Genomic DNA, 27,362 nt, shown 5'->3' with positions numbered 1-27,362 from the left:
TAAATAGAGAATTTGTAAAACTAGTCTTTAAAAAATGAATCTAGAATCTGAAAATGAATATGTGTATATTCAGGTATGACTGAAACATTGTGCTGTACACCAGACATTGACACAACATTGTAAACTGACTATAACTGAATAAAAAATAAATAATGAATCTGGATTGTTGCCCCTCCCCACCTGTGTTGAGCCCCCTCCTGTGTATGTTCACAACTCTCTACTTGCATATAAAGCAGGACATTGTGTCTGTTCAGTGAGCTGAACTCCACAGGGACAAAGATTTCTTAACTTCTAGCCTCAGATCCTGAAAGTTTGTAATAGGCAGTCAGTCTACTCTGTGTTGGCTGTTGTTAAAATGGGAGTTGAAAATAATTTACTTGAAATAGTTTTCAATAGCTGTTCAAAGATATGACTGAATAAGAAACCATAACTTGTTATATGTTACTGTTTGACACGGCACATTCGGCATTTCTGTGTGTCAGTATTCAGAGTGAGTGAGCCTTAGCCCCCTTCCTCAGGTGGGAGGGGGGTGCATGTAAACCGATGGTTACAGTGGGTGGTGTGAGCGCTGCGCGAGCAGAGCTGTGACCAGGGCGAGGGCAGGTCCCAGCAGAGGGATGAAGCTAGATGGCCCTGCTGGGAGTTGTAGCGTCCACATCCATGGAACTTGCTTCTGTTTGGCCTGGGGGCTGTTGACTGGGTTAGACTTGACAAGTGATTGCTGGGTCTTGAAAGATTGCAGCCTTAGAGCTCTTTTTGACTTTTGCAGCGTTTTAAAAAGGAGCTACAGTATCCTTATATTTTAAGTGGGTAGTAATTTCCTTTTGGACAGTTTGAGGATTTTATTACGCATCTTGCAACAAATGCTGATAACCACCAAGTGTGGTGGACCAAGGCTGGGGGCCTCTCCTAGCCCCCTGGTGCCCTGGAAATAAACTCAAAGACCTAGAATCAGGTGTGCTCATGGTACAAGTCTGAGAAGTGACAGGGCTTCTGCGTTGGTCTGAAATTTGGGACACAGATGGGTGTGAGGAGGGCTCTGTGCATTTTGGAGATCCTTGACAATCAGTCCTTGGCCTCACTTGCTCACATTTCGTATATTTGAATATAAGTGGAATCTGGTGACCATTTGCACCAGTACCGCATATTCACGAGGGCAATTGGTTTATTAGGCACGGAGTCCTGGAAGGAGACAGGATTCAAATCTTTCTTACAAGAAGCTGGCATGCTTTTGCTGATTAATAGCAGTCCTCATTTGACTGACACACATCAGCATATGTCCACGTGTCCACGCACATTCTGGCTTCCAGCTGGACTTTGAACTTCCTGAGCTCAGGCCTCGTCTTCTCCAACTCCATGTTAGTCTCGTGGCAGTACGTGACATGGATCTGATGAGTATGAGCCAAATGAATGAATTTGCCAGGATCACCAGCACGGGCGGGTTAGGCGACACCTGGGAACATTCCCCGCAGTGAATGCTGTTGGGCTCTGTAGCTCCGGGGACCACTTCCTGGCCCTGTGTCCTTACAGGTTTCCCTGGGCTCAGTGAGGGCTGCCCTCAGGTTCCATGGGTGTTTACTGGATCCCACAGACCACCTCCCAGCGCCCACCTTTTAGATGAGGAAGCGATAGTTAAAAAGATGAATGATTTGTCCAGGTTCAGAGTTTTTCAAATTTAACAATTAAGTTCTTGTACTCATCAGTTTCAAAGCTTATAATTTCTTCATATTTCTTCTGTGATAAATCCTAAACAGCTTCGATATTTCCCCTATATATTTTTTCCAAATTGTCATGTTTAGATGCTGAACTATTTGAAAATAAGGTAGTCTGGAAAAGATACAAAAAATTTCACTTTGGAAGGAATATGAAATTCAATAATCCCCATCCTTTCTTCTTCCCGTACTAAATAATTGGTATCTGAAGCAAATACACAGTAGCTTTGAGAAAATCATTTTCCCACTACCCAGGACCATCAGAAGAGCGATTGTTGCCCTGAGAGGGCGGGTGGGTACAGGTGGGCTCTGGGCCCCCCCTCTGTTTTCATGGTGATGGGCATTTTCATGCTGTGGTTTGTTTGCTCAAGTGACTGCTGCTTGTCAGGGAGCCGTGTCACCCAGGTCTGGTTCCACAAGGCTCTGCCTAGGGTGGGCTATGCCCTGTCCCCTCCACTGACCCACCAGTTCTCCCCAAGTCCCTGCCTTGGACTACACCTCCTCTCTAGTTCAAGTCTGACTTCATCCACATGACCCTGGCCTGCGGTGAACGCCTCTGGCATGTCTTCCAGGTGGTGCTGGTGAGGTGGAACGAGCCGTACCAGAAGCTGGCCACGTGCGACGCGGACGGTGGGATATTTGTGTGGATTCAGTACGAGGGGCGCTGGTCCGTGGAGCTGGTCAACGACCGAGGGGCGCAGGTGAGCGGGCAGGAAGCTCTTCCCTGAAGGGCTAGGGCACGGGGCGCGGACCGCTGATTCCAATTCCGGGACCACAGTCTCCCCAGGGTCGGCAGGTGCAGGGAAATGACACCCGAGCCCCGCTTCCGCTCGCTGCATTCCCCTGGAGTGCACCCCTGGATGGAGAGGCACGGGTCATCCCGCCTCCACTCGGCTGTGCTGTGGAGCTGGGAACTCTCCCGGTGTGAGGCTTTAATTAAATCTGTGAAATCGTCTTTACCCTTCAGCATTGTGATTGCACGTTCAGTTGGGATGCTCTGAAGTGCTTCTGTCGTGTGGCTCCTTTGCTCCCTCTGGAAGGTGTGCTCCCCATGCTGTGGTCCCCATGGTGGTCTCGCAGGGAGCGGGCCCCAGGCCCATCCGTCAGGTGTCAGTCAGCGTGGCCACCTGTCTTGTCCCTCTGATCTTCCTTCCTGGCAAGGCACCTTTGTGTCTCTGCTCAGAGGAAGACAGTTGCTCCAGGGACGCCCTGCTGAGCAGTGCTATTTTTCCAGCCCCTTCGTGGGTCCTCGCAGCTCCGCGCTCCCTCCCCCAGTTGGGCTGCCTGGGGCTCCTGCCTGGAGGGTTAAGGACACGACCCCCTCCCCCCACCCGCAGACCTTGACTGAACTGAGTCCTGGGGAACCTTTAATGATGAGGGTTTTCTCAGACTGCTTTACTCTCCAGGGATGGTTTCCCTGCGACTGCCTTTCTATGCATTTCTAAGAAAGTGAATTCTCACCCTCTCTTCTCCCATCTGTTGCTTAAATAAGTTGCTAGATCGTCAAGTGTGAACAATACAGACCAGTGAAATGACATAAAATTGCAAAGAATGAATCTATTATTAGTAGTTACTGTTCGACTGAAGATCTTTGTAAGATGTCATCACTGAAGGCAGACCTATCTCTGGGTAAAAAGAGAACATTCTTTCTTGTGAGTTATTTGGTAGGGTAAATGGAAAAATTTTGGCTGATTCTGAAAAGGCCTTACCACTTTCCTTTATACCTCTGTGAGTGAAGAAAGGAAGAGGTGGCGTCTACTCTGTGACTGCTCACTAACCTTGACGTAGAGCTGTTGTGGAGATCTCTGTGACCATGAGAAGTTCGTGTCACCAAGAAGGAGGACACTGTGGTCAAGAGTGTGAGCTCTGGAGTCAGACCACACCATCCAGGCATCTTACTCCATGGGATACGCACCTCGGCTGTGCCTCAGTTTCCTGCTCTGCACACATGGGGACTCCAGTGGTACCTGCCTCCAAGGATCACTAGGAGGATTCAATGAGATTAAATATGGGAAGTGCTGTGACACTGTCTGCACGTGATGGTTGTCACCGCATGTGACAGTGCCTGTAGTACTGTGAGGTGCTAGCACTCATAGCCCCAACCACAGAGCTTCCCTGCTCTTCAGTAGTAGCCGTACTGTCATCACCAAAGACCAGCTTCAGGCTGCAAGGCAGCACCTCTTCATGGCTTTCTGGGTAGCGGAGACTCTCTGAATTTGCCCTTATATAAGGGTCTCTAAAGTGCTGCTCTTCTCCCACCCACTGAAGCGTGAGCTCTTCCCAAGAAAGGCCCAGTGACTGGGCGAGACGTGTCTTCGGACTTTGCTGGTAAGAGGTCTTTAAAGCATTACTCTGAGAAAGACAGTGAGGGGGGGCCTCAGCGCGCCGCTTGGGGCCTGCCTCGCCCACGTGTTCTCTCTCGGCCTCCACAGGAACCCTGTGCAGAAGGTATTGTTACTCTCAGTTAATGGAAGAAAAAACTCAGGTCAGGAAGCTGAGTGACTCATTCAAGTAGGTTAGTTCCTGGGTGGTAAAGCCAGAATTTGAACCCAGGTTTGAGTCCAAAACTCTCTGTCTTGTTCCCAGACAATAAAACATTTTCTCTTTCAGCAGAAATGCATGTATTCATACTATATCCAGAGACCTCAGGCTTCAGTACCATTACAGAGCCAGGCCCTGCAAGCCCGCTGGTGCTGCTACACTGTTTTCTCCTGACCACAGCCTCTCTGAGGAGGGAACCTCCTGTCATCTCCATGTCGCAGACATGTGGTCTCTGCCACCACCTTAGCCCTCAGCCTTTCTTTGCATTGAAAGTTGGGTGCAATGAAAACATGTTAAAAACAGGAAAGGATGAATTCAGACCTGGAGGTGAATGAGCTTACATGGACCGTGGAACATCAGGAAGCACCCAGAATCTCACAAAAGCCTGTGCCTGCCAAGTTTGGCCAAAGTAATCACTGTGTCTTGTGATCTGGTCCAGATTTTTATATAAGTTTTGCTGTTTGGAACTCTGATTCTGCAAACCTCAGGACCCACTGATCATTAAACACTTGCGTTTGGTTGACTTTAATTGTGTTGGAGTCGCATCTTATCTGAGTTTAAAACAAAAAAGCATCATCATGCACTGGGAAGGATGACTCACTGGTAGGGGGAGTGCTGGTCTGTGCATCTGACACCGTGTCAGCTGGAAGGAGGTGCATCCTTGAAATCTGCTCAGAGAAAAGCAATGCTTTTTAGAAGAAATGACAGGTGATCTTTGTTATGTAGCATGGCTCTTGTCACAAAGTGATCAAGCATTTGGCAGAAGCTAAATGATGCCTTAACAATTTCTTTTTCAGGAAAGGATGATTATGAGTCCTTTATTTTAAAAATGAGTCTGGAACAGCACCTGCATTATTTTATAGTATTAGTCACTGAGGATGACTGTGCCAGGCATGGGCATCGGACAGTCGGAGGAAAGGTTGCTTTGGGCTAAGGTTGTCCAGGCTTCTCCTCAGCTTCGGGTGATGGTGTCTGGGAAGATTCCCAACGGAGCAGCAGCGCTGCCGCCCCTGCAGTGGAGAGACGGCCCGAGGGGGCACTCTGCTTATTTCCTTATAGCACAGGGGGCTCCATTCCCCTGGTTTTGTTTTTACAGTTGTGATATATTCTTATCACTCTATGCTGACCTGCTTTAACAAACCCAATGAGTTCATGTAAATGTCTTGTATTACCTTTTTTTGTGACTGTAAGATTGATGGTGTCTCTCAGAAGCTTCTTGTCACTGGCTATACATTTTAGCCCTCTGATACTAGAGACGTTTTTCTTGAGTACAAAGATAAATGAGTTAAAGTGCATGGAAATAAGTAGCATTATCTTTGCAAAATGAAAGGACTTTTAAATTTTATTGAAGAATTAAGGTGTTGTATCTAAAAATATCTTTTTAAGTTCTTAGGAAAAACTAGACGGTGCAATTTGTTGAAACATAAGGTCAGTGACACCAGGATTCTGAGTTTACCTAAGCAAACAACTTTTTTCACTGATTTCAGACCAGCTGTTGAAGAGCTGTCTCTCACATCCATGCCATCTGTGGTCGTGGTGGAGACGTGCTGATCACTGACAGCCCGTAGCCCCAGCTGGGAAAGCAACAACAAGTTCATGTCCTTTTGGTGTTTGTTCATTCATTTTAGTATTATCTGAACTGTGATAAATCCAGTAATGTCACAAATTTTTAAAGAAAGTTGAGCATTTCCAATTATAAGCAACAGTGAAGATTATAGATACCAATTTTTTTAAGTTAGAAAAGATTTAAAAGGCAGTACCAACTGAAAAAGTGAATCAAGGTGATAGAAATGGGACCAAATGTAACAATAATTAGATTAAATGTAAATGGACTTCACCAATTAAGAGATAATATTTGACAGATTATATTTTTTAAAACATAGACATGCTGTTAAGAGTCACACCTAAAACTTAAGGACATATACAAGTTTGAAGTAAAAGAATGAAAAAGATGTATCGAGCAAATATCCAGGAAAAAAAAAAGTTGGGGCAGTTAATATAACTTTCAGATAAAATAGACTTAAAGATAGAAAGTAATGTTCAGTTTTTAGGGTGCTGCCACGTATTGATAAAAGCTGTAGTTCACCAAGATGATATTTTAAATTTGTATGTGCTTATTAATAATAGCTTCAAAATATATGAAGGAAATTGATAGAACTGAAAGGAAAAAATGATAACTTCATTGACATACTGAGAGGTTTCAACAACAACAAAAAATCAGCAAAGATACGGAAGACCTGAGAAACACATTTAACAAGCTTGACCTAATGGACATTTATAGTTTCTGAATCTACCAGTTAGCACATATTTTTCTCAAACACACATAGAATGTTTACAAAAATTAATCATATTCTAAGGTTTCACAAACTTTTTCTGTGAAGGGGCGGATGGTACATATTTTAGGCTTTGTGGACTAGAAGTCAAAATTGAGGATATCATGTAAGTACTGTGTAACAAGAAAGAAAAGAAATTTTCAGAAAACTTTATTGATAAAATTAAAAACTATTTGTAGATGTTAAAATTTGAATTTTACATAATCCTGTATATAACAAAATATTCTTCTATTAATTTTGTTCTAATCATTTAAAACCATTCTTAGTTTTGGACTATACAAAAACAGGTGGCAGGACAGATTTGGCTCACTGGCCATAGTTTGCCAGTCTGTATTTTTTTTTAACATTTTTTATTGATTTATAATCATTTTACAATGTTGTGTCAAATTCCAGTGTTCAGCACAATTTTTCAGTCATACATGGACATATACACACTCATTGTCACATTTTTTTCTCTGTGAGCTACCATAACATTTTGTGTATATTTCCCGGTGCTATACAGTATAATCTTATTTATCTAGTCTACAATTTTGAAATCCCATCTATCCCTTCCCACCCTCCGCCCCTCTGGCAACCACAAATCTGTATTCTATGTCTTTGAGTCTATTTCTGTCCTGTATTTACGCTTTGTTTTTGTTTGTTTTTGTTTTTGTTTTTTAGATTCCACATATGAGTGATCTCATATGGTATTTTTCTTTCTCTTTCTGGCTTACTTCACTTAGAATGACATTCTCCAGGATCATCCATGTTGCTGCAAATGGCATTATGTTGTCGGTTTTTATGGCTGAGTAGTATTCCATTGTATAAATATACCACATCTTCTTTATCCAGTCACCTGTTGATAGACATTTAGGCTGTTTCCATGTTTTGGCTATTGTAAATAGTGCTGCTATGAACATTGGGGTGCAGGTGTCATTTTGAAGTAGGGTTCCTTCTGGATGTATGCCCAGGAGTGGGATTCCTGGATCATACGGTAAGTCTATTCCTAGTCTTTTGAGGAATCTCCACACTGTTTTGCCAGTCTGTATTTTACGGCATTAATAAAACCTGAACAAATTTCCATTGGTAGATGTCATGATTATGGACCATGACTTCTGAATACGTTAGAAGTTATTAACAAAAAGATAAATTTAAGAAATCAAAGCATGTTTGGTAATTTTTAGTTGTATTGTTAAATAGTTCATGAGGTAAGGAATAAATTTAATGAGACCTAGACCTGAATGATAATGAAATCACTACATATCAAAATTAGTGCTACATGATTAAAGTGGCAATATGAGAAAAACATTTATCATTAATTATGTATATGAGAAAGGAATAAAACTATAGTCAAATGAACAACAGTAAATCCAGTGAAAGGAGAAAGGAAACATAATTAAAATAAAAGTGGAAACTAATGCAGGAGAAAAAATACAGTAGAGGAGATCAACAGATTCAAAAATTTGTTTTTTGGAAACAAATTAACAAAGTAGACAAACTGTTGACAAGACTGATTAAGAGAAGAAAAATAAAACCTACATTTTATGAATGAAAAATTGAGCATATAACTATAGATAAGATAGAGGTTACAGGTAATCCAAGATTCCTAGGTAATAAGATGTCTAGGTAATTCAGTGGGGACAGAATAGTCTTTTTCTAAAAAATTAAGATATGATTTATGTAAAACATTATATTGGTTTCAGGAATACAACATAATGATTCAATATTTGTATCTATTGCAAAATGATCACCACAGTAAGCCTAGTTAACACCCAAGGAATAGTCTTTTTGACAAATAATGTGTAAACAACTGAATACCTGTATTTAAAACTTGAGAAGTAGAGCCTTGATTCTTAACTTACACCCTGCGCAGTTTAACTAAATGAATCATAGACATAAATATAAAAATCGTAAACTTCTTCTGGAAACTTTGGGTTTGCAACCTTGAGCTAGGTAAAAATTTCTTGGGTTGGATACAAAAAGCATGAACCATAAGAGAAAAAAAGTTGATATTGGACTTCAAAAGTTAAAACTTTCACTTTTCAAAAGATATCATTAAGAAAATGAAAAGTCAAGACACAGAGTGGGAGAAATTATTTGCAGCACACTTATCTGATAAAGAACTGTATCTAGAATTTTTACAACACAATAAAGTCATAAACATGTATGTGTATATCTGTATGAATATGTGTGTATTTATGTATGTGTATTTACATATGTGTGTACATGATGAATATGGATATACAAATAGATATATGGCAAGTGATTTGAACAGACATGTCCCAAAAGATGATGTGCAATGACCAATAAGCACATGAAATGGTGCTCAGCATTATTAGGCAAATTAAAAGCACAAATATGTCACCACTGCACACCTACTAGAATAGCTAAAATAAAAAAGATTGACAACACCAAGTGCTGGTAAGGTGTGGACCTACTCACACATTGCTGATGGGAGTGTGAAATGGCTTAGTCACTTTGGAAAACAGTTTGGTTATTTCTTAAGCAGTTAAACATACACTTACCATATGACCCAGCAATTAATTCCATTCCTAGATATTTACTCAAGAAAAACGAAACCATGTGTCTGCAAAAAGTCTTGCACATGAATATTCATAGCAGTTTTATAATAACCAAATACTGGAAAGAACCCAAATGCCCAGCAATTTGGTAAGATGAATAAATTGTGATACATTTATGCAGTGGAATATTACTCATCTATAAAAAGGCATGAACTGCTGATGTACGTAAGAATTCAGAATACTCTCAAGACCATTATACCGAGTAAAAGCAGCCATAAACAAAAGTGAACATACTATGTGGTTCCATTCATGTGAAATTCTAGAATAATCAACTAGTGACAGAAATTACATCACCGGTTGCCTTGACCAAGGGTTGGGGTAGGGGACTGACTGCCAAGGGGAACTTTATTTTATTGTATGTAAATTTTACTGCAATAAAGTTGGTTTTTTAAAGGATAATAAATACTGTCAACAACTACTTGCCAATAATTTTGAAAATTTACATGAACTGGCCAAATTCCTAATAAAATTATTAAATAGACTGACTGAAGAGGAAATAAAAAGCTTGAAAGCTTGACTGGTACTAAAACTATTAAATAAATTGAAGCAATGGTTAAAAGTCTTCCCACATAAAAGTGTAGAGCCAGATGGTTTTACAGGCATGTTCCACCAAACTTTTAAGCAACAGGTCAGCCCAGTTTATACAAATTCTTCTCTGCCATGGTAGAAAAGGGACCACTCTCCAACTCATTCTGAGAAGGCAGCATAACCCTGATGTGTCCAAACAAAAACACTATAAAAAAGGAAATCGTAAGTTTGTTTCACTCGGAGAAGTTCTAAACACATAAGCTTGTCAACTTCAGTAGTGCATGTAAAGGACAGTACTTTACCTCCAAGCTGGGCTTCTTCTAGGTATGCAAAGATGACAAAAGCTGGGAAATCCACGGAAGTAATTTGCTGCAGTAATAAATTAAAAGAGAAAAAAATGTGGTCATTTGAATAAATGCAATAAATACATTTGCTAAAACTCGACACCCAAGTATAAGTAGTGTTTTCCAGTTAGACTGTTTTTCATTTTGATTAAAATTTGATCAAAATTTTCATTTTGATTTCATTTCTCAGCAAGGCTGAGAAAGGTATATAATCAGAAATGGAGAGGCTTCACTGTTCTGGTAAGTGACCAAGAGACACTGATGGAGAACCCGAGGGAGGCCGTAGAACAGTGTCTATAAAAGCAGGGATGCTGGAGCCACACAACCCTGGACCATTCATGGCTCTGCCATTCGCCAGCTCTGTATGACCAAGGATAAGTTACTTGTCTGTCTCCTCTGGGGGAGGTATCATCCTGGGCTTAACGAGTTAACATGTGTGACGCGCTTAGCACCACACTGTCATATGCTTTTCAAATACTGTCTTTTATATATTACTGTTAAAACACACACAATAATATACTGTTCTCTTTAAACTCATCTCCATCTTAGCCAAAGGCTACATTAATGACTACATCTTGTCTTTGATAAAAGTGCGTCCCACTCAGATCACACATTGACTCCCTTTGTCTGTGTCCCAAGGTGAGTGATTTCACGTGGAGCCACGATGGGACTCAAGCGCTTATTTCGTATCGAGATGGGTTTGTCCTGGTTGGTTCTGTCAGTGGACAAAGACACTGGTCATCTGAGATCAACTTGGAAAGTCAGATCACGTGTGGCATATGGACTCCTGATGACCAACAGGTAAGACCTCTTGAACGTGGTGTGTGATGTTAGACTATGTGAGCTGAGGGGGAAATGCGTTCGGTACTAACACAGGAAAGAAGCCGTGGGGAGGCGGAGCTGGCCCCAAAGGCTCTTTGAGAATCACAAAGGAAAAGAACCCAGAACGTGTCCAGGTGAAAATGAACGCAAAAATTTTAAATGAACCATAGATTGGGGAAATACTTCCCACCAATATTCTGAACACTGAGTTAACAATTTAATTACAGAAAACATTCATACAAATTTACTCTTAAATCTACATAGATAGCCAATTGATAAATGGATAATAGACATGAATTACTCACAAAAGAAGTTCAGCTAGTAAGTAATCATGGAAAGTATGTATTCTCAGGGAGAAATGCAAAATACCACAGTGAGGGTGTATTTTTACTTATTAACAAAAAATAAAATGATACAGATGATTTTACTGATTATTCATAAGAGTTTAATCAAATAAGTATTCTCATTCATTGCTGGTGGTAATGTGTATTAGACCTTTAGGAAAGCAAAGTTTTAATCTGCTTTGGCCTGGTAATATACTTGAGGCATTTATCTAAAAGAAACAAAAAGGGAAGAAAGTAAAAGCTATAGTCATTAAAGCATTATTTGCGATAGTGAAAATTTGGCAGCAGCCTACTAGTATGAAAGTATGAGGCTGCTTAAATAAACTGTGGTACAGCTGCTTAAAGGATCATTAAGGCTTAAAGGTTCAGTAAGTTAGGGGTTGTGGTTACAGAGATGATGTAATGATCTAGAAGAGCTCCTACGGTGTGATGTTAAGGAAAACAAGCCAGGATACGAAATGGTATGTGATTACCACATCGTAAAGCAACCAGAAGAAACTGCCCACATGGTGAAAAGAACTGAAAGGAAATTAATCAAAATGCTGTAAGTAGGTGGTTACTGAATGGTGAAGAGCCTCTGGGTCATTTTTTTGAAACCTAATTTCAAATTTTTCTTTAATACGCCTCTTTTGCTGCCATGATAATATAATAACCTAATAAAATTAATGTAAGGTTTGACTAGTTAAAACCTTTGTAAGCATATAACTTGTGTTGTCTAAGTACAGAAAAATCCATAAAACATGTCAGAACATTTCATACCCTAGACTTCAGTTTAGTTTTGGTAAAATCAAGCAGTACATTATGAAACCATAACTTATTTTTTAATCTTTTTTTTTTTTTTACTGAATTGCTTCCATCTAGTCACTATATATTTCATGTTTCCATTTTTTCAAGTAAAATTAGCCAGTAATTTTTCCTCTTTCTTCCCAAACTATTATGAGAATTATGGAGTCTCAACTCTGTTTCTTGCCTTGCCTTCCCCCAAAGGCATCTCGTTATTATATGCGTGCTTGTGTGTTCCTTTGTGAAGCACTTGGATTTATTTATTACAACGTTTTATTTTTGTAGGGTTTTACTGCCCCTGCAGTCTGCTCAGAGACACATGCTGTGGCCCATTGTGACCTTGCAGGCACTTAACTTCTCCCTGCTTCAGTTTCCTCCTCTGTGACAAAGGGTGTGAATTATTTCCTGCCTGATTCCCAGGACCTTTCAATGATCAGATGAGGGAGCAGATGTGAAAGCACTTGAGAATATGTAAGTGGGAGTCTTGGCTTCACATCACTTCCTCACCTAGAGTGATGGAACCGCGAGGCCCACATCACAGTTCCCCATGATTTGAGCCACCCAGTGTTCCCAACCGACTGCACACCTGGAGTGTGACAGGTGCAGGCCCAGAGATGCTGGGGACACAGTGGATGAGGCACCTGCCTTTGAGAGGCTTGGGCTGGTTGAGGAGGCAGGCCCACAGGCATCCTGCCTGCTTCTGACACAGTCGCCGAGGTGGCAAACAGCGTGGTGTTGTGAGCGGGACAGAGAGGGATGGGCTGCTGCTTCAGAGCTAGGCTGAGGCCCTTGGACTTGGTTCCCTAGGCCTGTCAGCGGGACCTGAGAGCAGCCTTGGTAGTAGCTGGGTAGCTGGGCTCCTGGCCCACGACCTCTGTCTGGATGACTGGTTTTTTTCTGCTGCTTTATTTAGCACTAACTGGTGAAATTTAATTTGAGGAAAATGCTCCATTGCCTTTTAAAAAAGATTGTGGACCTTGGAGGAATTTAACACAGAGAACAGATGTGTAGGACACTTTATGGGGCATGTTTGAACTGAGACTTGGAAAAACAATGTTCCTTCCTCCATCTGTCATTTTTCCATCTCTCTTTCTTGGTTTGAAAATTATTCATGAAAAGAGTATGTCATGTTGTAATGTAATGCCCTGAGCTCTTACACTGGGACGGCCTCAGGTGTGGACTGCGAGGAGCTGGCTGCATCTCTTCTCCTTTCCCGGTGGACCTCCTGCCCTTGGTGCAGAGTGAAACAGCCCCCAGGAGGCCTCCTCACATCTTGAGTCACTTCTGATCATGATGGAATTTTAGGCTACTTCCTGTTAACTCTTTAAAGTACAAACAGTGCTATTTTACAACAGTGAGTTTGAAATCTAGTCGTTTTCTTACTTGTCATGTATTTTTTTCATCTTTGGGTGGTGATTTATGTACTATTTTGGGGTTTATAGACTACTTCAAATATCAGCTAGAAACTGGGAACATTTTCCCCAGAAAATTGTGCACCTGTACATACATGATCATACATATCATTCGGCATAGAATTTTGGGAACTCATAGGATTCTCCCCCGTTCAAATCCTGATCTAGATTGTTTAAAGGTGACATTTGGGATAATCTTCCCCAACTTTCTATTACGCAGATATTCAAACATTACAGAAAAGTTGAAAGAACATCCCCTCCTTTGGTTCAGCTGCTCACGTTTTGTCATATTTGTCTTCTGCCTGTTCCTCTTCCCCTGCCTCCCTCCAGCCTTCGCTCCCTCTCCACACACACACACACACACACACACACACTCACACACTTTCTTCTAATACTATTTTGAAGTAAGTTGTAGCTGTCATGGCATGTGTCATGGCACTCCTAAATACTGTAACTTGTATGTTCTAAGAATCAGGTCATTCTCCCACATTATCACACCTAAGAAAACAGCAGTGATATTATTTGCTATTCAGGCTGTCTTCCTATTTCCCTAATTGTTACAAGAATGTGTTTTATAGACTTCACTGCCCCCCACCCCCATATTTAGAACCAGAAACCAGTTCAAAATGTGCAGCAATTGGTTGGTATGTCTTTAGTCTGGAACAGTTTCCTCTCTCTCTCTTTTTTTTTTTAAAATGACATTGTCTTTCTAATGCATTCAGTGTGGTTACCTCGTGGAGTGTCCCCTACTCTGGGTTTATCTGGTTGTTTATGTATGATATCATTTAACTTCTTCTGCTGGGCCCTTTATTTTCTATAAACTGGAAGTTAGGTCTAGATGAGAGTTGGATTAAACAGTTTTGGTAAGAATATTTTAGAGGTGACATTATATTCTTCATACTGAACCGCATTAACCACAGGTGTATAATGTCATGTTATCCCACAGTGAAGGTTGCTGAGTTCAGTGGAACCTCTGTAAAAACAAAATTATCTTTCACAGTGTGTTCTTAATTTCATCTACACTTATAGCTACTTTTTTCAAGTGATGTGTTTCATTTCAAGCTGAAGTTTGTCTTCTGTTAAATGTCAGGAAAGGAATGTGATCCTCCCTGGACTGTATATAGTAGGTGAGGACTCTCAGTCTGCATGGGCTGCTGTCACAGAATTCCACAGCCTGGGGGCTCACACAACAGACAGTTATTTCTCACAGTTCTGGAGGCCGGAAGTTCAAGGTCAGACGCTGGCAGGTTTGGTTTCCCCTGAGGCCTCTCTCCTTGGCTTGCAGACGGCCGCCTTCTTGCCGTGTCCTCATGTGGCCCTTTCTCTGTGCTCTCATCCCTGGTGTCTCTTTCTCTTATAAGGACACACATTCCTGATCCCTGTGGCCACTGCTTCTGACTCTTTGCTTGTGTTTCCCTCCACATTTCTGAATTATGGGCTTATTTGCCAAATCTGATGGGGCCTTGACTGTCTCAGAACGCTCCCTTCCACGGCCACCCTCCTTCCCCCTGCCTCCCACCCTCCCAGTGTGCTCAGTCTTCACGTCTTCCTTGTACAGTCGTTTGCTTTTTCCAGAATTAGTAAAATTACCTAATTTATTTGCTTAGTTGTCTATATACCAATCACAAATTAATCCCTATGCTCTCCAAAAAATGGAAAGTCTCCTCTGAATTGTTCTACCACTCCAAGTGGTGTGTCCGATTCACTTATCTCCCTCCCAGGGCCCTCGGCCGCCTGCTCCGGCCTCAGCCGGTGGCCCTTGGCCCTGCAGCACACCGGCGTGCTGCGCACCCATTCCCTCACCTCCCCCTGCCTTAGGATCCCTGATTTGTGAGATCACACCCTTATTTTTGTGGTTTGTTCCCTCATTTTGATGGAACACATCTTCAGAGTGTTTTAAATTTCAAGATGACGTACTTTGTTCAGCCCCTTCAGAGAGTAGGATGTGCACCTGCCTGTGTGGCTGGGAGAGAGGATACAGAGGGCTAACAGTTCCCTTTCAAGACTTCCAGCCAGTCCTGTCTCCCCCCCTCCCCCCCCCCGTCCCTCACCTCCACCTGGGAAGGAGATACAAATCGGCTTGCTCCTGCCTTCCCTGCCGTAGGTGGGGCTCTGGTCCACTCTCACTTACATGTGCCCATCTGTATCCAGTTTCTGGACGTTGACTTCTCTGCCTGCTGACCTACTCTCTCCAGTTCTCTGTTAGAGTTTCAGGCCCATTACTGTCAATTGACTGGGGTTTAGGAAGGTGTCCGTCCATTTGCCGCCCCTCATACCTTTCTAGCCTTCTTCCTGCCCCGCTCCCCCACCACACTCGCTGGAGTGGACTAGTTTGGTGTCCTAAACTCTCATTGTTTTCCTGTCTTTGCACATGCTGTTCCTTCTGCTCTTGCCTCTTGTCTGTCCAGTCAGTTTCCACTCATCCTTGATAGGTCAACTCAAACATCGCCTCGTCTGTGCAGTCTGCCCCCGCCACCTTTTTTCTACTCCAGCCGATGCAGAGTTAGACTCTCTCTCAGTGTTCCAGCAGCACCTCCTGTATACCAAGAGCACATTTTGTAACATTTTCCACATTGCGCTGTAACTGTTGGTTGCATGTCTTCTTTCTTACCAGATGTGAGGGAAGGGGACCACGCCTCGCTGTTCCTGCAGCCCAGGACTGGGTGCAGCACTGGTGCAGGCTGCAGTGAGTGTGCGAAGGATGCTTTCTCTAGAAGCGCCAGCTTCCCTCTCCTCTCTGCCTGGTGCTGATTAAGTCCATGGCCTTGCCTAAGGGATTGTCACATTTCCTCCCACCCCCAGGTACCACAGAGACATGAAAGGGATTCTTGGTTCACCCCACATGTCCTGCCCTGGGAGGACCCAGCGTTAGTTTTTCGTTCGTAACTGTTTATACAGAAAAGTCTAATTTTTTGGTTTTTCACATCTGCTGATACTGGTGTGGAATCTTACATCAGTTAAGGCTGGTTAGATTTAGGTTTTTTGTTTTTAAATTTTTCAGACTGTGTGGTTGTCCCTCCTTTAGAAAGCAGTTTGAATGAGGATTCTAATAACTGATTTCTTCTTCCTACTCAAATCCAAAAACAGTTTCTGAATATGAATCATTGTTGGTTTAATCTTGATCCATGATATAGAAAATTCAACCTAGTGAGAATTACTAGATATTAGGATATCCTACCAAGAAAATCTACGTGATTTCCTTGGATGAAATCCTTTTCTAGATGACATGGTCTTGTCTCCTGGCATGGTGTCCCTGCGCTGCTGCCTGAGGATGGCAGGATAGGACTGATGCCATCTTCACAGACCCCAAACTTTTTTTCATCTTTTCTTCCTATGTCATATTGGCCCTTCTCTTTCTCTCTCTTCCATCTCTTTACAGTAATGAGGATTCTTTCTTATCCTGAGCCAACAGATTTTTCAGTGTAATATTCTGAAATTCTCCTCTTTACCCAGTGTGCCTATGACATATATTCATTTTTTTTTCACTTTTACACTAGAGTTGTAAGTGGATTATGCACCACCATCACCACAGTGCAGACTTGGTCTTTGTTGTTCGGGGGGTGCTCCTCCTCACCCCTGTGTTCTGGGATTCTCTCAATGGCATTGTGTCCTTGAATAGATGTTAGTTGTTGTTTTTGTATAGGGGAGCGAAGTCAGGAACAACTATTACACCATCTTGGTGACATCACTCCCAGTACAAATTCATGATGAGAAGCCAGAAAGAGAAAGAAAAATACCATAAGATATCACTTATATGTGGAATCTAAAAAAATAAAAAAGACAAACGAACTTATTTACGGGGCAGAGACAGACTCATGGACATAGAAAACAAACTTGTGGTTGCTGGGGGTGGGCCGCGGTAGATTTGCAGATACTAGCTGATGTATATAAAGTGGATAAACTAACAAGTTTCTACTGTATAGCACAGGGAACTACATTTAATATCTCATAATAGCCTATAATGAAAAAGAATATGAAAATGAATATAGGTATGACTGCAACATTATGCTGTACACCAGAAAATCAACACAACATTGTAAACTGACTATACTTCAATAAAAATATATTAAAAAAAATTCATGATGAACATCCTGGAGTTACATTTAGGAAGTTTATAGCCACAGAAAAGAAACTTTAAGACTCATTTCTTTTAATGAGGACACAAGTAGATATTCTTTTAAAATTATGAAGGCAAATATTCTTAATAAAATTTAGAAGTACTGATAATTACTCTGTAGAGTTTATCCAGGCGATGACAGGTATAAACTATGATTAAATCACATGGCAGAGGATATTGTGTGGTGGTGATGAACTTAGAAAACAGGAGAACAATCCTATACAATAGAAGAGAGAGAAGTAGAGCTATAAAAACAAATTTTCTACTCCAAAAGATTTATACCCCCAATCTTACAAGTGAAACCTATGATTTCAGTAGACACATATTATGCTTGACCTTCAATTATAATAAAATAACCAGTGGTTTCTCCTTTGGAATGTTCTGTTAGGAAAGAAGCATTTGTCACATAGCTGGAATGTTAAAGTGTTTGCTGCTGATGTTAACAGCCCTAATGAAACACAGGTATTCTTCACTTTATATATGAGATTTTAAAGTTTCGGGAACTGAGTTTTTTTCATCATAATTTTACTTTAAATATTCCTGTAAGGGAATCTTTTCTATTTGAAAGAATATTCTGTAGAAATTGTCCTTGTTCAGAAGGCAGTTTGGTGTGAAATGAGAATTCTTTACCCAAAACATCTTTTTGCTAAATGTCCAGGCTTTCGTTTTCCATCAGTAGAGATAATGTTTGTTTGTAAATACTAGAACTTTCTTTAAAAGGAGGACTTAAGTACTTAAATAGACCTAATATTTTCTTAGGTACTTTAAACCATGATTGCAAATAAACTAGAAAGAGTCTTGGTTGGTACATCTTAAATAGCCCCAAGACACGACTTTCCATTTCTCAGATCTTAGCACATGCAGGTGTGAGTGGGGTGAAATCTTCTTCTCTGGCCTCCATCCTGGTGTGTTATTTTGTTGTTTTTGTTGTTTTTAACTTAGGAAGAGAGAAGGTTTATTCTTTTTGATCTGGGATACAAATGGTGGGTCCCAGGCTGCCTCTCATCAGCTGAAAGGAGGTTTTTCACAAAACGTGGACCCTCCTGATCAGTGTCTGGTGTCTGCTGATGTGATCAGTGATCCTGAGACCACCAGTATTTGTACAACTCTAAATGCATTCAGTACCACGACACGGACAACAATGAGAAAAATCACTAAAAGCACCCTTTGTGCCTGTGTGAAATGAAAGCCATTTTTATGTACACACTTTGCAAGAAATACGACCTTACTTGCCTTTGGGAGTAGATTGGAGTCAGAACTCAAGTGATGTAGCAGAATCAGTAAAGGGGATATTTTCAGTGCATGATTAATTCATTTAGTCCTAATAATTTAAAAAGTAAAAAATTTAAATTATTATTATACAAATCTTTTCTGAGATATTAATTGATGAAAAAGGAACTATTAGAGATAGTAATATACACTTAATGTTTTTAACACATTATAGTAGTCAGTTGCAAAGAATAATTATTCATTTCATTTTGAAATATAAGGTTATGTTTAAGGTACCAATATAGAATTGAAGTAGATTTGCTAACTCCCTGAAAGTATTGTAAGTGATAAATGATTCTTGGCGTTTTTAAATTATATAATTTTTAAAACTTTATTAAAAATTCAGTAACACATCAAAAATAAATAGAATAAAGAACCCACATATTTTACCACATATGCTGTTTTATCCCTTTATTCTTTTTTTCCCCTGTGCTATGTTTAAAGCAGATCCCAGATAGCATGTCCTTTCACCCATACTTACTTCATTATAAATCTCTTCAAAATATGAGGTTTCCTTCTGTAACCACAATGCTGTTATCACACTGCCTCTTTTCTTTACTTTGAAGGAGGTTCTTGCAGATTAAAATGAGTAATTTGTCTGGAGCTTGGATTAGCCATGGCTTTAAAGGAGGACATCTGTTGCACCAGAAGAGATGGGTGGTCATTCTGAAGTTTTTCTTTGTCTTGCACTGTCAGAGAGGAAACGGTTTATAAAGGAAACTTTAAAAAGCAATGTAAGGCTTAGTTTTCTCAGCTAAAAGTGTGATGTTGCCACCACAGTTTTATAAATGAAAAGTAATTTACTGATATTTGACATACAGGTAATGACTGCCTCTTAGATAGAGGCCCACTCTTTGATATTAAAAAAAGTCAAACTTAACAAAACAAAAATGAAAAGAATCACAATTTATTATTCGCAAGGAGTGTTCTGTTCCCCATAAGGAGACATTTTCCTCTGCTGGCTGTGTAGTGCTGGCTTCGCAGAGACTCAGCCGACTGCCCCCGCAGTGCCGCTCTCACTTCCCCCAGAGAGCCCACGCCTCGTCCTTTCAGGTGGTAATTGTAGGAACTGCATGGGTCTTAGCACCCCTGGGAAGACGTGAAAGCCATTGTGCTAACACAGCAGGGAAAAAAACATAGAAATCTCTCTCACACAAGCTCTTGTACTGAAATTATTTATTATTACTATTTTTTTAATCCACAAACTTACTGGAGTCAACAACTCAGTGAACCATTCTAATTCTGAAGACCTCAATGGTGAATGAACTGTAAGTAGGTTAAAGGACCTGCACAGTAGAGTTCCTACCTAGTGGCTTGTGGGAACACAGCTTTGAAATTAGATTTACTCTAAACCAGTGGGAAGAGTGACTCTTTTCCCTCCCTCCCCATTAGATTTTCCCATGACTTTTTAGTGGTGCACATAGTTTAAAAACTACAGTAAAAGGGAAGCCCATCTCTATTTTAAGTCTTGAACTGAATGTAATGTAGAAATGATTCTTGCCAAAATAGGCAAAGAGGATGTGAGTAACAAAGAAAATAATGGAAACATATTCAGAAAAGGAAGTCAGGAGATGGCCTTCACCCTTTATGGCTGTCTATAGAATTATTAACAACGTTTAAAATTTTTTTAGATTTTATTTGTATGTACTCTGGATATTCTGTTGAGCTCTTCACAGGAGAATATACATTTATTTAGCAAAAATGGGTGAAACTATTGTGTTTGTACTGTTTTGTGCTATTTTGGTTGAGTAACAGTGGCAATTAAGATGTTTAAAAATTAAATTGCTCTGTTATCTCTAGACTGAGATCATTGATGAATCACTATATAAAACTCTCAATATATATAAATTATAAAATATTCTAAATAAAAAAGCTTTCTTGAAATTTACATTTAATGATTTAGGTTAAGAATGAAAGATAGGAGGCAATTATTCATGTTCACTGGCTGTTATTAAGTACACCTTCTAAAGAATATGTTGAGCAGGACTGACATTAGCAAGATGGCAGAATAGCAAGCCCTGTAGCCTCCTTTCTTCAACAGACACACCAAATCAACAATACACAGACTAATTCCCTTTGTGAGAAATCCAGAAACTAGTTGAGAGCCTTCTGCACCACAGGTGTGTGTGAAACCAGCCACATTCGAGCTGGTAGGAAAATTTGAGGTACCCTCTTGTCAAGCTTTGCGCAGTGGCAGTATCATAGCCAATGAGGTTTATCCAAGGCATGATTATTGCTAATTGAAAACTTTCCCCCAAATCACTACCCCTGGCAAAGTGCCATGTGATTAGGCACTAGCTCTCAGCTTCTCCTTGGGAAGAGATGGGAAGAACTGGACCGTACATCTGATGTTCTGATTTTATTCTGGGTGTGGCCTAAGCCACTGGCTTCTGTCTCACCTTTCTCAAAGGGCTGGTAGGACACCTGGGGGCCACTGAGAACAAAGATGGCAGTTTGAACTAGAACTCATTACAGCCCCTCCTCCTGGCCCAGTGCAGCATGAGCTGGTGAAAAACCACAGATTCCAGCACCTACCTTGGGAGGGAAGGAGTTGGACCATATATCCAATGTTCCAGATTTTCTCAGGGCTGCTCAAGGGACTGGCTTCTGTCCTGGAGCACTGACAGGACCAGCATACCCTAGATGTCTTGGGGCCACTAAGAACAAAGACGGTGGTTTGGACCAGCATGATGGCTTGAGAGACCACTAGAGTCTCTGAAAGGGCTGATTGTGAGGGTCTTCTTTTTTTATAGTCCTAGTCCATGAAGATTGGGAAAGGTGGCTGTTTTTGTCTCATGCACAGGCACCAACACAGAGAGTCAAGAAAAATGAAGAAACAGGGAAATAAGTCCCAAACAAAGGTACAAGATAAATCTCCAGCCCCTGACCCCAGTGAAACGAAAATATATAATTTACCTGACAGAGAACTCAGAATAGCAGTCACAAAGATGCTCAGAGGTCAAGAGCACAGTGTGTAAACAAAGTGAGGTTTTCAACAAAGAGTTTTTAAGTGTTTTTTTTAAATTAGAGATTACGGCACTAAAGAGTACAATAAATGAAATGAAAAAGACACTGCAAGTTATCAGCAGCAGATTAGGTGAAGCAGTAGAAAGAATCAGCAAACTTGAAGATGGGTCATTGGAAGTTATCTAGTCAGAGAGAAAAAAAAGTGAGATACAATATCACTGATTATCAGAGAGATGCAAATCGAAACCACAATGTGGTATCACCTCACACCAGTCAGAATGACCATCATTAAAAAGTCCACAAACGGTAAATGTTGGAGAAGGTGTGGAGAAAAGGGAACCCTCCTACACTGTTGTTGGGAATGTAGTTTAGTGTAACCATTATGGAAAACAGAGTGGAGATTCCTCAAAAAACTAAAAATAGACTTACCCTATGATCCAGCAATCCCACTTCTGGGTATATATCCAGAGGGAACTAATTCGAAAAGATACATGCACCCTAGTGTTCATAGCAGCACTGTATACAATAGCCAAGACATGGAATCAACCTAAATGTACATTGACAGAGGACTGGATAAAGAAGTTGTGGTATATTAATACAATGCCGTACTACTCAGCCATAAGAAAAAATTAAATAATGCTGTTCGCATCAACATGGATCGTCATTCTAAATGAAGTAAGCCAGAAAGAAAAACACCATGCTATCACTCATATGTGGAATCTAAAAAAAGAAAAAAGACACTAATGAACTCATCTACAAAACAGAAACAGACTTCCAGACACAGTAAACAATCTTATGGTTACTAGGGGGAAAAAAGGGTGGGAAGGGATAAATTTGGGAGTTCAAGATTTACAAATATTAACTACTATAGATAAAAATAGATTAAAAAAACAAATTTCTTCTGTATAGCACAGGGAACTATAATCAATATATTGTAATGACCTTTAATGAAAAAGAATATGAAAACAAATATATGTATGCATATGTATGACTGGGACATTATACTGTACACCAGAGACTGACATATTGTAACTGATTATACTTCAATAAATAAATAAATAAAAATTTAAAAAATAAAATAATAGGACAGAGGTTAAAAAAAAGTGACATGGAGTGAAGAAAGCTTGAGAGACTTGTGAGACACTGTCAGGTGAACCAACATATGTATCATGGGAGTCTCAGAAGAAAAGAGAGAGAAAGGGGCAGAATACTTATTCAAAGAAATAATGACTGAAAACTTCCCAAATCTGCAGAAGGAAATAGACATCCAGTTTTGGGGTCCCTCATGGATCCCAAATAAGATGAACTCAAAGAAATCCACATTGTCAGAAATCCAAAGGCAAAGAGAACTTTGAAATCAGCAAGAGAAAAGCAACTTGTCTCATAGAAGGGAACTCCCATAACACTGTAAGTGAATTTTTCAGCAGAAACCTTGCAGTCCAGAAGGAGATATGACTATGTATTCAAAGTGCCAAATGGAAAAAAAAAAAAGCAAAAAACAAAACTGCAAGTTGAGGATGCTATATCTGGCAACACTGTCCTTCAGAAATGATGGAGAGATAAAGGCTTTCCCAGACATATAAAAGTCGGTGTAGTTTGTCACCACTAGACCTACCTTACAAGAAATGCTAAAGGGAGTTCTTTAAGTTGAAATGAAAGGATGATAAACAACATGAAAGCATATGAAGGTACAAAACTCTAATAAAGATATAGATAAATAGGGAATATTTTGTCATTGTAATGGTGGTGGGTAAATCGCCTTTAATTCTAATAAAAGTTAATGGACAACTACTAAAAATAACTACAATTATACAAATATGTCAGAGGATGTACAATATAAAAATAAAAATAAATATATAAAATATATAAATTACGACATCAGTAACAAAATGCAGTAGGAGGGAAGAAATAAAAGAGTAGAATTTTTTTATGAAACTGAAGTTGTTATGAGTTTAAAATAGACTGACATGACTGTAATTTCTTTTATGTAAGCTCCATGGTGAGCACAAAGGAAGTATCTATAGAGATATGCAAAAGAAAAAAGAGACAGGACTGAAAGCATATGGATATAGAAAATCTGAAACACAAAGGAAGACAGCCAGAGAGGAAAAGATGGATGAAAGAACTGTAAGACTGACAGAAAACAGTTAACAGAATGGCAATAATAAGTCCTTCCCTGGCAGTAATTAACATTAAATGTAAAATGGATTAAACTCCCTAAGAAAAAGACACAAAATAGCTAAATGGATGAAAAAAACAACATCCAACTATATGCTGCCTGTAGGAGACTGACTTTAGATTTAAGATTGTATACAGGCAGAGAGTGAAGGATGGAAAAAGTTATTCCATGTAAACGATAACCAAAAGAGAACAAGGGTGACTATGTATCAGACAAAATAGATGTTAACTTAAAAACTGTCACAAGATTACCATAATACTAAGTGAAGAAGGTCAGACAGAGAAAGACAAATATTATATGATATTACTTATATGTGGAATCTTAAAAGAAAAAGGATACAAATAAACTTATTTTCAAAACAGAAACAGACTCACAGACATAGAAACCAACTTATGGTTACCAAAGGGGAAAGGGGCAGGGTAGGGATAAATTAGGAGCTTGTAATTAACATACATACTACTTTATATAAAATAGATAAACAGCAATGTCCTACTATATAGCAGAAGGAATATCTTGTAACAACCTATAATGGAAAAGAATAGGAAAAAGAATATATATATATATATATATATATATATATATATACACACACACACACACACACACACACACACACACACACACACACATATATAACGGAATCATTTTGCTGTACATCAGAAACTAACACAACATTGTAAATCAACTGTACTTCAATTTAAAAAAGGTGCAACAATGAAAAACAATAACAAAGAATTGAAAGGTTAATAAAATACGTCTATAGATTTGAATTAAAAATTGTACCCAAATTCAAAAAAAAAAAAAAAGCTGCTACAAGAGATAAGGAAAGACGTTATATAAAGGCAAAAGGATCAATTCATCAGTGAAATATAATAATTATAAGTATATATTCATGCAACATTAGAGTTTCTAAATATATTAAACACTTAGTATATAAAGCAAATATGGACAGAACTGAAAGGAAAGATAGCAATATAGTAATGGTAGGAGACCTCACTACTCCACTCTCAATACTAGATAGAACATCCAGATGGAATCCATGAAGAAGCAGTGAACTTTAACAGCACTATAAACCAAGTAGACCTAACAGACAGATGTAGAACATGTCAACAAAAGCAGAATATATATTTTTCTCAAACACACAAGGAATATTCTCCAAGGATAGATCACTTGTTAGGTTACAAAAGAATCTCAACAAATTTAAGAAATTTGAAATTGTATCACATTATGTTTTTGATCACAGTGGATTGAAACTAGAAATGAATAGCAGAAGTTCTACTGGAAAGTTCACAAATATGTGGAAGTTAAAGAACACATTCTTGATTAACCAGTGGACCGAAGAAGAAATCAAAAGGGAAATTAGAAAATACCTTGAGACAAATGAAAATGAAATCACAACATGCCAAAACTTATGGAATGCTGCAAAGGCAGTCCTAAGAGGGATGTTTATAGCAATAAATACCTACAATAAAAAAGGAAGAAAGATCTCAAATAAACAATCTAACTTATACCTCAAAGAAGTAGAAAAAACAATTTAGCCCAACGTTAGCAGAAGGAAGGAAATAATAAAGATTAGAGCAGAAATAAAATGCAATGGAAGAAAGAAAGAATTTAAAAATCAATGAAACTGAAGAGTTGATTTTCTGAAAGAAATTAACAAAAATGATAAACATTTAGCTAGATTAACTAAAAAGATAGATGACTCAAATCAAATCGTAAATGAAAGAGGAGACGTTACAGCTGATGTCACAGAAAAAGGATCATTAGCAACTACTACGAACAGTTACATACCAACAAATTGGATAACCTAGAAGAAATGGGCAAGTTCCTAGAAGCATTTAACCTGCCGAGACTGAATTATGAAGAAATAGAAAATATGAACAGACCTGCAACTAGTAAGGAGGTGGAGTCAGTGATCAGAAACAACAAGGAAAATGCCAGGACCAGGTGGCTCAGCTGCCTGACGTTTAAAGAAGAATTAACGCTATTCCTTTCTAATCCCTTCCAAAAACTTGAAAAGGAGGGGATACTTCCAAACTCGTTTACGAGGCTAGCATTACCCTGATACCAAAGCTAGACAAAGAGGCTATAAGAAAATTACAGACCAATATCTCTGCTGAACATAGATGCAAAAATCCTCAACAAAACACTAGCAAGCCAAATTAAACAGCACATTAAAAGGATCTTACACAACAATCAAGTGGAATGTATCCTTAGGATGCAAGGATGTTCATAGAAACATATAAAAATCAAAGTAATACACCACATTAACAGAATATATGATAAGAACCACATGATCATCTCAATAGATGTCGCAAAAGCATTTGACAAAATTCAACATCATTTAATGATAAGAAAACTTTAAACAAACAAGGAATAGAAGGAAATTACTCCAACATAATGAAGGCCATGTATGAAAATTCCACAGCTAATACCATACTCAGTGGTGAAGAACTGAAACCTTTTATTTTGTGATCAAGAACAAGATGATACGTACTCACTTTACTTTATTCAGCAAGTCTTAGAGCACTTTGGCAAGAAAAGGAAATAAAGGGCATTCAAATAGAAAAGGAAGAAGTAATAGCGTAATCTTATATGTAGAAAACCATGAAAGACTATACACAAAAAACTGGTAGAATAAATAAATTCAGTAAAATTTCAGGATTCAAAACCAGTATACAAAAGTTAGTTGCATTTTTATACACTACCAGTGGGCTATCTAAAAAGGAAATGAAGGAAACAGTCCCATTTACAAATGCACCAAAAGGAATGAAATACTTCAGAAAAAACTTAATCAAGGAGATGAAAGGCTTGTACAAACTATCAAACACTCAGGAAAGAAATTAAAGAAGACACCAGTAAGTGGAAAGACATTCTGTGTTCATAGACTGAAAGACCTGATATCATTAAAATGTCTGTCCTACTCAAAGTCATCTACAGATTCAGTGTAATCCATATCAAAATACCAATGACGTTTTTTAGAGATAAGAAATCCTAAAATTCAAATGAAATCACAAAAGTCCTAGAATAACCAAAACAGTGTTGTGAAAAAGAACAAAACTGATGGAATCACACGTCCTGATTTCAAAATATATTACAATGCAGGACACAAAATAAAACAGTGTGGTATTGGCATAAATACCAATGGTGTAGAATCCAACGGAACAGAAATTAACTGTATACAGTCAACTGATCTTCAACAGGGGTGCCAAGAATATACAATGAGGAAGGTAGTCTCTTCAATAAATAGTTCTAGGTAAACTGGATATCGTATTCACATCACAAATGATTTCATACAGATCCCCCCCACCAAATGATTTCATACAGATTCATATTCTCTCTCCCTCCCTCCTTCTCCCCCCCCCCCCCACTCAGACATGAGCAAACACTAGCATAGTTTCTCTCTGCACAGGGCCGTTTAGTTAAGGATGACAACTCAAGCCTCCTGAT

General features: G+C 39.4%; 1 protein-coding gene and 1 pseudogene across 1 annotated transcript in view; both read left to right on the top strand.

Annotated features, from left to right (window-relative positions):
• Positions 1–27,362, top strand: part of TULP4 (TUB like protein 4) — a 209,680-nt gene that overhangs the window by 128,612 nt on the left and 53,706 nt on the right. The window contains exons 3-4 of the mRNA XM_064486522.1: positions 2,285–2,413; positions 10,659–10,820. Coding sequence (XP_064342592.1) covers positions 2,285–2,413; positions 10,659–10,820 — 291 coding nt within the window. The remainder of the gene's footprint in view (positions 1–2,284; positions 2,414–10,658; positions 10,821–27,362) is intronic.
• On the top strand, positions 20,946–21,120 carry LOC116154509 (U4 spliceosomal RNA; annotated as a pseudogene).

This window comes from Camelus dromedarius, chromosome 6 (genome assembly GCF_036321535.1).
Source record: "Camelus dromedarius isolate mCamDro1 chromosome 6, mCamDro1.pat, whole genome shotgun sequence".
NCBI lineage: Eukaryota > Metazoa > Chordata > Mammalia > Artiodactyla > Camelidae > Camelus > Camelus dromedarius.
Note: the sequence above shows the minus strand (reverse complement) of the source record. Positions and strands in the feature narration are given on the sequence as shown.